Here is a 12,772-nt window from a genome sequence, read left to right on the forward strand (position 1 = left end):
CTGAGCACCGCCAGGGGTAATTCCTGAGTGCAGAGCCAGGTATAACCCCTGTGCATTGCTGGGTGTAACCCAAAAAGCAAAAAAAACAGTGTTCTTGAGAACTTTAGACATTGACAAAAGTATCACATGGTCTGTCATTTAGTGCCACAAAAAACACGAGGTCATTCAACTATAAGTCATTTATTTTCAACTTCTGAGAGGATGCTCCACATCAGTCAATCAAGAGAAGGATTTTTTTAACCACTTTTTTTACCACGTTCACTCGACATGAGTCATCGCTATCAAGGAAGGAACTCGGTATCATTAAATCAGGCTGGGTCACACACAGATGGATCTGCAAAAAAGCACAGCCCTCCCACTCTCTAGTTATCCATCAGAGAGATATGCTTAGACAGAGTAGAACTGGATGCACCAGAAGACCTCCACCCCCGTTGCTGTTCTTTTCAGAGCACCAGCAATCAATGTGCCATTGTAAGTAGAAAACAAGTATTTGAGCTTTGCTGCCAGTTTTCAGAAGAACGCTGAAAATGATAGTTTCCAAACAGCCTCATAAGAAGCTGCGATCAAGAACAAACTCACATCCTTTAAGGAAGATGGCAGAACCCCTTGTTCCATAATTATCAGGCGACCTTCATGAAGCCTCATTTATCAGCAATTTGCTTGTCTTTCAACATGTTCATTGGAAGGGGTTTTGTAGTGAATTATACTTGGACGGACTATATTTTATAAACCCTAACCAGTAAATTAGAATTCTAGTGATTATGCACTTAAAATCATTTCTAAACAGTGTTTCACAAGATTTTATGATCATAGATCTCTTAACTTGCAACATGTTTGGGCATAAGCCAGAAAACAAGTTTCTCGTGAAATGTTTTTTTAATGCTGATGTAGAGTAGGCACAAAAAACAGATTTTTTTTTTTTTGCTTTTTGGGTCACACCCGGCAATGCACAGGGGTCATTCCTGGCTCATGCACTCAGGAATTACCCCTGGCAGTGCTCAGGGGACCATATGGGATGCTGGGATTTGAACCCGGGTCGGCCGCGTGCAAGGCAAATGCCTTACCTGCTGTGCTATCACTCCAGCCCCAAAAAACAGATTTAAACATGATTTCCAAGTGTGGTTGATAGAGGTAGTCTAGATCAAACAATTGAACAGGATTCTAAGAGCCTGTCTGACCTTGACTAGAAACAACACAATTAACAAACAGCTGTCCTAGATATAGAATATAATGGCAACACAATGTCCATCATGATCTGGTTTCATTATCTCTGAGGGGAGAATTCTTCTAGGAATCAGGAAAATAGTGTGTTCTAAGAACTAGCATAATGATTTCTGTGCTGGAGGCCTGGGTTCAACCCTGTCACCACATGGTCCTCTGAGCACTTTCCAGAGTGAGCCTTGAGCACAGGATCAGGAGTATCCTGTTAAGCTCTACAGAGTGTGGGCCATAAAACATAAAAACCCTTCCTCTCAGGCAGCATAAAATTTTAAAAATTCCTCCAACAGAAACCCTACTTATGAAATGAGTTTTGATTCAATGCACATCGCTCATATTTACTGAGTAGACTGACCCACCAAATTAGTGAGTCGATACTTTCTGTTCATGGGAATACTCCCAAATGTCCCTTACAAAATAAATCCTTGATTGGAATTTAAGGTGATTATCATAAGCAAAACAAAGAAGTAAATGATAATTATCAGCTATATACTCATATATGAATATGAATAACTGAAGCAAATGAACTGGCAAGAAACAACAAAACTCAGTGAAGGTTTGTGATTACTCGAGTGAAATGGGAGGAAAGGTGGTAAGAGTGCACAGAGGGGGCATTTTGGTAGGGAGAATGAAAACAATTGCATGCACACAAAGGTATGAAGACACTGCTGCAAGTTGATAAAATCATAAACTAATCATGTTAATGACAAAATATTTAATCTTGGAATCCATCTCGAAGTTCAACACTCAGAATAATACACTATGCTCAAACATCCCAAGATAATAGCCTTGGCCCCTGAGGCAAATACATGTAGGTAGAAAACTAGGATTTCCAGTTGCATGTTCCCCAACACATAATGCACTTCCTTGGCCCCTGTTCTGAGGTGCTTGGAGTTCCTTCACTGTGGGGTTATTCAAAGATTTTGGGCCCAGTGCTGTGCAGGAAGAAATTTTCTGTGTGAATGAAATGTGTACTCATGTAAGCACAAGTCTACAAGTACATACACGTACAAGTTGTGTAAAAAGATAGTTGGGGAACACAAATCAGGGTCACATGATATAAAAAGGACCTAGGGCCAAAAAAAAGAACACAAGTCCATGATACAACCACTAGTACTTGACTAAGCTCTCAATGCCTCATTTGCAGTGACAAGCGAGATATCTGCAAGTTGCAACTTCAATCTGAAAGGAGGAAAGGGGAAACAAATCTTTCTCCTTTAAGAGATTTTTCAAAAACGTATCTGCTATTTTATGATGGCACTCCACCACATTCCCACTGCCATCCTCTCTCTTTTCCTGCCTTATCACATAATTAATTCTCAAAACGTGATTTGCTAACCTCCTCTAGGAATAAATATGATACTATCTCAAAACCCAATTGTCAAATAAGCGTGCACAAAAAAAATTCAGCGTGAGTTGTAGCCTACATATCACAAGCCCCCAAAGAAATAGGCCCTTTTCTCTGGGACTTCTATATATGCCTTCGACAGGGGCCTTGCTAAAGATATGTCTGTGTCCTCAGGCTGCAAAGTGGGGGTATTACTCCTCCAAAATGAATGTTAATTACAGGTGATAAAGGGAGTGAAAGAGAAAAACAGCATGATGAACAAACGGAAGATGAAATGGCAATGGATTCATGATTGCTTTTGTCTTGTGCTTCTCAAACCAGTTGCGGGCACATCTCGCTCTTCCAGAGAGAGCCAGAGGGTATCTGATCTGAGCGACCACGTCCCTGCAGTAAGTTCTGCCTGGTGGACTGATGGGAACAAGCACAGAGCGCACACTTGATATCGCAGACGAGAGAAGCAGCAGAACATTTACCTCAAGGGCACAACAGGTGTTTGGAGCAGGCTCTGTTGCCACAGGCTGTCATAAGCAGAAAGAACAGCTCCCAAACTACTTAACAGGCCACCCTCAGAACGACCCAGGGACTGAGAACCCGGAGCTGTTTAGCTGAGACGCGAAGATGAGGGTTTCTTCCCTCTTGTGTGCGGGTTGCTGACCTCTGGGCTCGGCTGCAGGACCCTTCCCCGCAGGGCGCGAGCTCGGAGCCCTCGGCCCGCCCCTTGGCCCCGCCTCCCGGATGGCCACGCCCCCCAGCGCCTAGTGCGCCTGCAGCGGGGCTTCGGCTCATTTCTGCTCTCCCCGGACCTGGAGGAAGAGGATCGCGCCGGAGCATCGCGGGACCGAGGGCTGCGGAGAGTCCCCAGGGTCCGGCGGGAGGAGAGACGGGGCGAGGGGCCCGGCCTGGGCGCCGGGGTGCTGCCGGAGTCGGTGCGGAGCGCGCCCGCCCGGAGCCGCTGCCCCAGGCTTTCGCGCGACTTTCCCGCGAGCGGTCGCACGCCGTGGCCGCTCGGGCTGCCCGCGGGGGAAGCGAGTCGGACAGCGACCCCCGAAAGGCGCGCGCCTGGGGTGGGCGCCGCGGCGCTCGGCCCGGCTCGGGCTGGGACTCGCCAAAGAGCCGCGCGCTGCCCGGTCCCCGCGGCTCCGACGCGGGTCTCCCGGCGGCCAAGTTCGGGGCGCCGAGATCGGGGTGGGCTGCCCGGGAGGGTGGGGGGCGCTGCCCCGGCGCTGGGTTCGCGCTCCTCTGGGCGCGGGTTGCAGCGCCGACGGGGAGCTGGGGGCCGCGGGGCGCCGCGCGCGAGTAACGGTTGGAGTAAGGGGTGGATTTTCCTTCCAGGGCTTCCTCCCCAGTTGCCCGCCAAGCGCGTGCTGGCAGCCTAGTGCGTGCTAGCGACCTTACTGGAGGGCTGGAGGTAGGTGCGGCGACTCTTTCCGCGGTAGAGAGCGCGCAAGAAGAGAGCGGTTCAGAAGCCTGTCCGGAGGCTCAGTGCCAAGGAACCCGAGCGGTGGTGGGCTGGGCGGGGGTCCCCTTCCTCTTCCCCCCCGCGCCTCCCTCCTGCCCCTTCCTAAAGTGCATTTGTCCTTCCCCGTGTTCTGCGCGGAGGCGACCCGCTCTTCTCTTTCCCCCATCTCTCCAACACGTGCAGCATCAGGACCGAGCGCACACGAGGCACTGCCCCGTTCGCGTTGTCTGATCGTAAGGCGCCGAGTGGACCGGCACTTTGGTTGCAGAGCCTGGATTTCCGTGCAGAAACACGGTACTGAACTACGTATCGGGCTGAACCTGAACTCAGCGGGGAACGGTAGACGGCTCGGGGTTCCCTCAGTGTCACTCCCCCACAGGGGTCGCTAGTGGCGTGTCCTGTGTGGTCTTTGTGTTCCCAGGGTCAGGTCACTGTAGCCGGCACCCGGAGACAGCTGCGGGCGACCTCGGGGTCCAGCTTATCTGCCGCTGCTCTTCTGTGCTGAACCTGCAGAAGACTCTGTCTGAGGCCTTCGAAGGTGCGTTCCGGACACAGGCAGAGCTGAGCCTCTGCATGATGGTCCCGGTGGCATGTATCTGTCTTGGGCTCCTTTGTTCCCGTGCCCTTGGGGACCAGATAACTGGTGTGAGGGAGTGAGAGCAGCCTCAACTTGAGCCCAGACTCTGGTTTCCGGAGGAGGGAGGAGGTTTCCAGGGAGCAGGGTTTGGAGGAGCTGGGTCTGAGATGGCATCTGGCCCGCTGAGAGGGAACAAGGTGGACAGGGTGGCAGGGCAACCCGCAAGGGCTTGTGGGCAGTTAGACCCCTAATTGCAGGAGAGAGGTGAATATTTGGCGTGGCTGAGGGACACTGCCTTGACGGCGGTGCCCTGTTCAAGGGCCTGGGTAGGTCCTTACCGGACACACCTTTGCCCACACCGTTCCCTTCCCCTCTTTTGTCTGTGGGGTGAATTTGGGCCACATCCGGCAGTGCTCAGTGCTCAGGGATAACTACTGGCCGTTCTTGGGGGACTATATATGGTATGGGGCAGTGACCCACGTTTGGTTGCATGTAAGGCACACATTTGTACTATCTCTCCAGACACCTTTCCCTGCCTCCCTTCCCCCTTTTTGCTATGGTCAGTTTCTGGGTTTAAATCAGTCACTTATTAAGATCTCTCTCCCTCCAGCAGAAATCTTAGCGCTCCCTCTACCTAGACTAAAGGGCCAGCCAGTTTTGTGTTTTGTTTGTCAGCACTTAAAATTTCATAATGTTCTGGTTATGTTGTTATTGAGTTCTGCTACTTTGTTTTGATACACACTGAATCTGTGCCTAAGAATCTGACCTATTAAGCTACACAGAGCTAAGCCCTTTTGTATGGAGGCTTTTGTCCCAGCAGTAACAATTGTTACTCTGCACACATGCTCAAGGCAGTTCAGCTAGCAAGAAAGCAGAAGTGGTGGAGCAGTGAAAGGTAGAGGGGGTGATGGGGGAGGGGAGTAAACTCAGAGGTATCTAGTTTCAGGGGGAGCTGACAAATGCTTGCTTTATAATTTCTCTCTTTCTCCAAATGCAGCAAGTGGTCCTGCAAATTTTGCTGGGGTGTTTCCCACCTGGAGCTCAGTTTGTAACCATTTGAAATGTTTATTTCACTAGTAGATGGTACATACTTTTAGATGAGAAAATACAAGGTAGCTAAAGAGGAAAATTGAAATTTGCTCTCAAAATGACTAGAGTCAATATTTTATAAATGCTCTCTTAACTCAATATATAAACACTTTATTTATATATATATATATATATATATACTTAGATATATCATCCAAATTGCAACTATACTACACATTTTTGATAAACTACTAATTCACATCATAACAAGTGAAATTAAACTAAATAGCATTGGAGGTGAAGTCTCTCAAGCAGTGTCACTCCCAGGTTCACTCCTGAGTGACTCCCAGGGTCATTCCCGGTGATAGTGCACCTGATATGAAGGTTCAATACTGAGGCACCAGGACTATGCTCAGCAGTACTCTGGCTTGAGTTATGTGGTGCTGGGAATTGAACTTGGGGGCCAGGAGAGACTTGCATGGGCTCTAGTCCATCCAGTTATATCCCTGTCTTTTCATAGTATTATAAAATTCCATGTGATATCCTGATTTTATGTGTACCTTATCTGTCAACTGAGTCCTCTTTATTAAACATTTAGTTGTTTCTGTTTCAACGATGAAAGTATTATTTTAACCATTGAAAGCTTTGTGTTAATTCATGCTTACTTTTTGAAGTTAAATTTCCTGTACAAATTTTGGGGTTGTTTTCTGGGTCACACCTGGAGATGCTCATGGCGTACTCCTTGCTCCACACTCAAGAATTATTCCAAGTGGAACTCAGGGAACTATATAGAGGGGGTCTGAAGATTGAAGCTGGGTCAGTCTTGTGCATGACAAGTGCCTTATCAAATGCATCATCTATTGGTCCAGGAATGGAATTGTTGAGGTTTAGGAGTTGTCAAATGTTAATGGCTTCTGAATAGGTTTCTTTAGACAAAAGTCATATATCTGTCTAGAAAGAAAATATTTCATGTGCAGAATTCTCTAGTGAACAGACTGAAATTACCAAACAATGTTTTCAGATTATTCTCCCCAGGATTCAATAATGACTGAGCTGGTGATGATTGCATTGTGCACTGAGCTTGACCTTTTTAACTCTGCCTTTTTAGATTTTCATCTTCTGATCTTCTGCCCAGGGTACAACAGGACTGCCATGACCCAGGTAAGTTCCTAATTTACCTCCTACTTTATTTTTCAGTGAAATTCAGTCAGTTTGCGGGAATCTCTATTGTTCTCTTATAAAAAAAACATTAATTTTCTACATTCTGTTTTCTATTTAGCCTCTAATCCACTTCAGGTTTCCCCAGTTTTTTCTCTATACATACAAGTATACACATACACACACTGCAGAAAATTAAAATAATGTTAAAAGATAAGACAATGTTTTTCTCATCTACTTCTTTGTATGAAAATTGCCCTTCTTTTCTCTCTTCCTACTCAGAGGAGATTATTCAGATACATGTTGCTTTTTCCCTGTCTTTATTTCCAGTTCACATTTTTTTTTGCTGTTCATTGTGTTTCAAATGAAAGTAAGTGTATGCTAAGAGAATTGTTATATGCAAAAATAGTAATGAAACTAGTCTTCATTTCTTCTCCCCCAGTATCATTTTTTTCCTCAGAAATGCCCACTGTTAAGAGTTTGGTGATTATGTGATGTAGGTGTGTTTATGGCAACTAAATAATTACAAATAGACACATTGAATTATTGTGTGATTTTGCACAAATGCTCCCATATTCCCACTGGAGCGATAGCACAGCGGGTAGGGTGTTTGCCTTGCACATGGCCGACTTAGGTTCGATTCCTCTGTCCCTTTCGGAGAGCCCGGCAAGCTACCGAGAGTATCCCACCTGCACGGCAGAACCTGGCAAGCGAGCCATGGCATATTCAATACGCCAAAAACAGTAACAACAAGTCTCACAATGGAGATGTTACTGGTGCCCGCTTGAGCAAATCGATGAACAACGGGACGACAGTGTTAGTGCTATAGTGCTACCATATTCCCATATCCATTTTGCTTTTCCCCACCCAAATATATTCTAGGTTTTGTTCCTAGTCAGTGCATGAAGATTTTTTTCTGCTCCTATTTTAAGGTATGATGTATAGTTTCTCTATTGATAGTATTTAGCTTTTTAATTTTCTTTTTCTGTTAACATACACTGCCCTGTAAATAACTTTCAATGTATCTATTTATTCAATAGGATGTATAGTTGGACACCTGTAAGTTGTTTTATTTTTTAGAGGGGTGGGGTTTAGGGCCATACCTGTACATACCTGTAGTGCTCAGAGCTAACTCCTAGCACTGTGCTGAGAAATCACTCCTGGCAGTACTCATGAAACCATATGTGTTGCCAGGAATCAAACCCGGGTGGGTCACATGCAGTGTTAATGGCAAGTACCTTATCCACTGCACTGTCGTTCCAGCCCTAGAAGCTGGATTTTTAAGTCAGATATTCACACTTTAAATTTGCCTTCCCAAATCCAGATTAATTATGCTATAAGAAAGTTTTAAGATGAGATAAATACATTGTTCAGTTTTTCCAGGCTCTTGAAGAAGAAAGGTTTTACAATTAATATATAGCTTTTAATTTGACAGAAAAACTGGAAAAAGAAAATTATGACAATCATAAACAATTTTGTAACTGTATGTCTCACGATGTTCTAATTAAATTTTTTTTTTTGCTTTTTGGGTGACACCCGGGAATGCTCAGGGGTTACTCCTGGCTCTGCGCTAAGGAATTTCTCCTTGTGGTTCTCGGGGGACCATATGGGATGACGGGGATGGAAGTCAGATGGGCTGCATGCAAGGCAAATGCCCTACCCACTGTACTGTCACTCCAGCCTCGAAAATTCTCCTTAAAAATTGTGAAACATTTTCACTTTAAAATGTAGATGAAGGCGCTAAATAGCTAGTACAGGTGTATCTCGCATGCAGACAACCTCAGTTCAATCCCTACCACCACTCTTAAGAGTGACTCCAGAACACTAAGCCAGGAGTCAACCCTGAGAGCGCTGCTGAGTGTGGCATAAGCTCTCCCCACCCCTACCTACCACACATAAAGAATATAGATAGAATTAGATACCCAAATCCCAAAATATATTCTTAATTAGCCATGAATGATTTTTATTGAACTTTTAAATCAACAATTTTTAATTGAAGTTGCATTGCATTAAAACATTATGTACGTTTCAGGTGTGCACCATTGAAAATCAACATTAAGATCATCACTAAAGCCCAATTCTAGACACATTGGGTTACTCAGTTCCACTGCCTCTACTGCTGCCCCTGCCACTGCTGCCTCAGAGTTAAGAGTCTCACCAGCGAGATTCCCCTTTCTACAGCCATGATGTCTAGGCCAGAGTCTCCGCAAGAGCCAGAACAGCTGCGGAAAATCTTCGTTGGAGGGTTGAGCTTTGAAACGACCGATGCAAGTCTGAGAAACCACTTTGAGCAATGGGGAACACTCACAGACTATGTAGTAATGAGAGATCCCCGCACCAGGCGCTCCCGAGGCTTTGGGTTTGTCACTTTCAGCACCATCGGGGCAGTGGATGCAGTCATGAATGCAAGGCCACACAAGGTGGATGGAAGATATGTGGAACCAAAGAGAGCTATCTCCAGAGAAGATTCTCAAATACCTGGTGCCCACCTCACCGTGAAAAAGATTTTTGTTGGTGGCATCAAAGAAGACACGGAAGAGCGTCATCTAAGAGAGTATTTTGCACGTTTTGGGAACATTGAGATGATTGATGTCATAACTGACCAAGGCAGTGGAAAGAGGAGAGGCTTTGCTTTTGTGACTTTTGATGACCATGATTCTGTAGATAAGATTGTCATTCAGAAATTCCATATTGTGAATGGCCACAACTGTGAAATAAGAAAAGCCTTGTCTAAGCAAGAGATGGCTAGGGTTTCATCTAACGTAAGGGGCCACCGTGGTTCTAGACACTTTGGTGGTGGTTATGGAAGTGCTTTTGGTGGGAATGCCAGCTTTCTTTATGGAGGAGGCATCGGTGGGCAAGGTGCTTTTGGTGGCAGCATGGGTGGTGGTGGATTTGGTAGCAATGCTTTTGGCTATCAGGGATATGGTAATGACAGCAGTTTTCTAAGTGGTGGAAGTTACAGTGATTTTGGCAATTACACCACTCCGTATTCGTATTTTGGGCCTATGAAGGGAGGAAACTTTGGTGACCCAAACTCAGGCCCCTATAATGATGTCAGCCAATATTTTGCCAAACCACGAAACAAAAGTGGTTATCGTGGTTCCAGCAGAGACAAAAAACTTTAATTGTCAGGAAAGCTCAGACAAGGAGAGCCAGAGAAGTGAAAAGAGAGCTACAGGTTACAAAAGATTTGTGAACTCAGCCAGACACAGTGATGGCAAGATTTAGCTCTACAAAAAAAGACATGTTTTAGATATTGTTGGTTTGAATGGGTAAAAAATTTCAGGACTGTATTTTTAATAACTATGTAACTGTTCATTTTTCTTCTGTGGAAAGTGGAGAGCATTGTGCCAAAGGATATTTGTGTAGATTCTCTTTTGTAGCGTTGATATTGATTGCTAAGTGTAATAATCTTACCATAATACTGACTAAATGTGTGTATCTTAAAGTGTGCTGTGTAAAGTTAGTGTATTCTGAAGCAATCTTGGAAACTTTCCTCCCAGTAGGGTAATATTAGAATTCTTCAGAGTGATGCCAGTTTCCCTTTGAAATTCATTTATATCCTGCTTGAGCAGAGAGTCATTGTCTTCAGAAATCTTGGTATAGTTTGCTGACCTTTACTGTATGTGACCTGGAGTTCAATCTTAAAAGGGTCACTCAAGCAGAGTCTGTGGAGTTAATTTGGTTGTTGTTGGTACATCTTATGTAATGTAACTAAATTGAGTAACGGTACCAGGTAAAATTTTGGATGGTACTGAGTATTCTGTATAATGCTTTCTTATATGTAAACAGTAAATTGTTAGTATCTTCTTTAAAAAATAAAGTTCAGTTTGGTCCTTCAGCATATGAGTGATCCCTTTGTCCCCAGTTTACACATACTCCTTCACCATTCTCTTCTGGTAACCATTAATTTATAATCTCTAAGGGTTTTATTTTGTACTGTATTAGTCCATTTGTTTTATTTTTTTCCTATACTACATAAGAGTGAAACCTTAGGGTGTTTTTATTTATCCAATTTATTTCAATAAGCATAATGCTTTTTTTTTAATTTAAATTTTATTGAATCACCATTGGAGGGTTACATAGTTCTCAGGATTATGTCAGTTATACAATACTCAAACACCCTTCCCTTCACCCGTGCCCATATTCCATCACCAACCACCCCATTATACCTCCCGCCCCCTGCCGCCCCCCCCAGTCCCCGCCCTTGTAAGTGATAAGTTTCACTTCGTTTACGCTTTATCTTGGTTATAGTCCATGTTTCAACACATAACTCACTATTGTTGCTAGGGTTTCCCCCCAAAAAAGAAAAGACAGTCCCACTGTCAAGGAAGCATTTGATGGCTCTCCATTGCTGAGAATGTAGAGATATTAAGTCCCGCTGTTTGTTACATAACTTTTCTATTTTTTTCCCCCCCTCGTCCCGCGCCACCGAGATCACGCCTGTTTAGTAATCACCATGCTGCCTGACAAAGGGAAAACAAACCAAAAAAGATGGTTATTTCTCATCATCAGCCGGCGTGGGGCTCTGGCTTAGCTGATAGTCCGATAGAATGTCTGCAAGCAGTTTCTGGAACCAAAAGTAATACGCTGGTATCGGCCCCGGCTCGAGATTCCACCAGCGTCCCGCTGTTCCAAGTACATAATAATTTATTCCCTTGTATCCCATTCCCACGCCACCAGGTCCGTGTCAGCTTAATGGACATCATACTATGGTTAACGCCACGCCACGTTTCTTCCCGAGAAAGAAGGATATTTCTTCTCAGCCGGCTTGGGGATATGGCTTAGTTCAGTCTATAGAGATGGCTACCACTTTGGTAGCCTTCAATATTTCAGCCAAAGACTTACTATTCTTGTTAGGATTTCCCACCAAAATCCGACCCGTTAAAAGGGAACCATTTCATATTGGTGATGATTAAATGACAATAGGTTGTGCGGCCATGGCAGCGGCCTCGCGGCTTTGAATTTCTGTATAAAGTCCAGGGAAAGTACAGCCAGAAATTACACGTCGCTACAAACTTTAACCCTATTATGGTCCCCCCAAAGTCCAACCCATTACAAAGGAACCATTTCATATTGCTGATGATTAGATGACATTAGGCTGCTGCGGCCGCGCGGTTTTGGGTTTCTATATAAAGTCCAGGGAAAATTCTGCCTAAAATTCTATCGCTACAATCTTTTACCCTTTTTTTGTCTTTATCAAAAGATTCTATTTATTTTCCCAGAAATTTTTCAAACAGAAAAATCAAGTACTTTTTACCATATAAAGTAGAATAAACAGGGTTCTTTGAAAAGCATTTTGGGAACAAAGAAAACAAAAAACATAATATGCCAGTTTACTTAATTATTTTTTTTAATAAATTTATTTATTTTTAATTAATGAATCACCATGAGGGTACAGTTACGGATTTATACACATCTGTGCTTATGCTTCCCCCATACAAAGTTCGGGAACCCATCCCTTCACCAGTGCCCATATTCCACCACCAGTAAACTCAGCATCCCTCCCATCCTCCCCAATCCCATCTCCCCCCCACCCCACCCTGTCACTGTGGCAGGGCATTCCCTTCTGTTCTCTCCCTCTAATTAGCTATTGTGGTTTGCAATAAAGGTGTTGAGTGGCCACTGTGCTCAGTCTCTAGCCCTCATTCAGCCCGCAACTCCCTTCTCCCACATGGCCTTCGACTACATTATAGTTGGTGATCCCTTCTCTGAGTTGCCCTTTCCCCAGAATGTGAGGCCAGCCTCCTAGCCATGGAGTCAACCTCCTGGTAGTTGTTTCTACAATTCTTGGGTGTTAGTCTCCCACTCTGTTATTCTATATGTCATAGATGAGTGCAATCTTTCTATGTCTGTCTCTCTCTTTCTGACTCATTTCACTTAGCATGAAACTTTTCATGCCGATCCACTTAAATAAAAAATTTGTGACCTCCTTTTTTCTAACAGCTGCATAGTATTCCATTGTATAGATGTACCAAAG

At 44.5% G+C, this 12,772-nt stretch overlaps 1 protein-coding gene across 1 annotated transcript; it reads left to right on the forward strand.

Annotated features, from left to right (window-relative positions):
• The first annotated feature begins 3,363 nt into the window (after nucleotides 1-3,363).
• On the forward strand, nucleotides 3,364-10,615 carry LOC101548145 (heterogeneous nuclear ribonucleoprotein A1-like). The gene is made up of 6 exons (XM_055122230.1): nucleotides 3,364-3,429; nucleotides 3,899-3,974; nucleotides 4,209-4,319; nucleotides 4,447-4,563; nucleotides 6,740-6,792; nucleotides 8,822-10,615. The coding sequence occupies exon 6, from the start codon at nucleotides 8,973-8,975 to the stop codon at nucleotides 9,915-9,917; it is 945 nt and encodes a 314-aa protein (XP_054978205.1). The 5' UTR covers nucleotides 3,364-3,429; nucleotides 3,899-3,974; nucleotides 4,209-4,319; nucleotides 4,447-4,563; nucleotides 6,740-6,792; nucleotides 8,822-8,972; the 3' UTR covers nucleotides 9,918-10,615.
• Nucleotides 10,616-12,772: the final 2,157 nt, after the last annotated feature.

This window comes from Sorex araneus, chromosome X, assembly GCF_027595985.1.
Source record: "Sorex araneus isolate mSorAra2 chromosome X, mSorAra2.pri, whole genome shotgun sequence".
Lineage (NCBI taxonomy): Eukaryota > Metazoa > Chordata > Mammalia > Eulipotyphla > Soricidae > Sorex > Sorex araneus.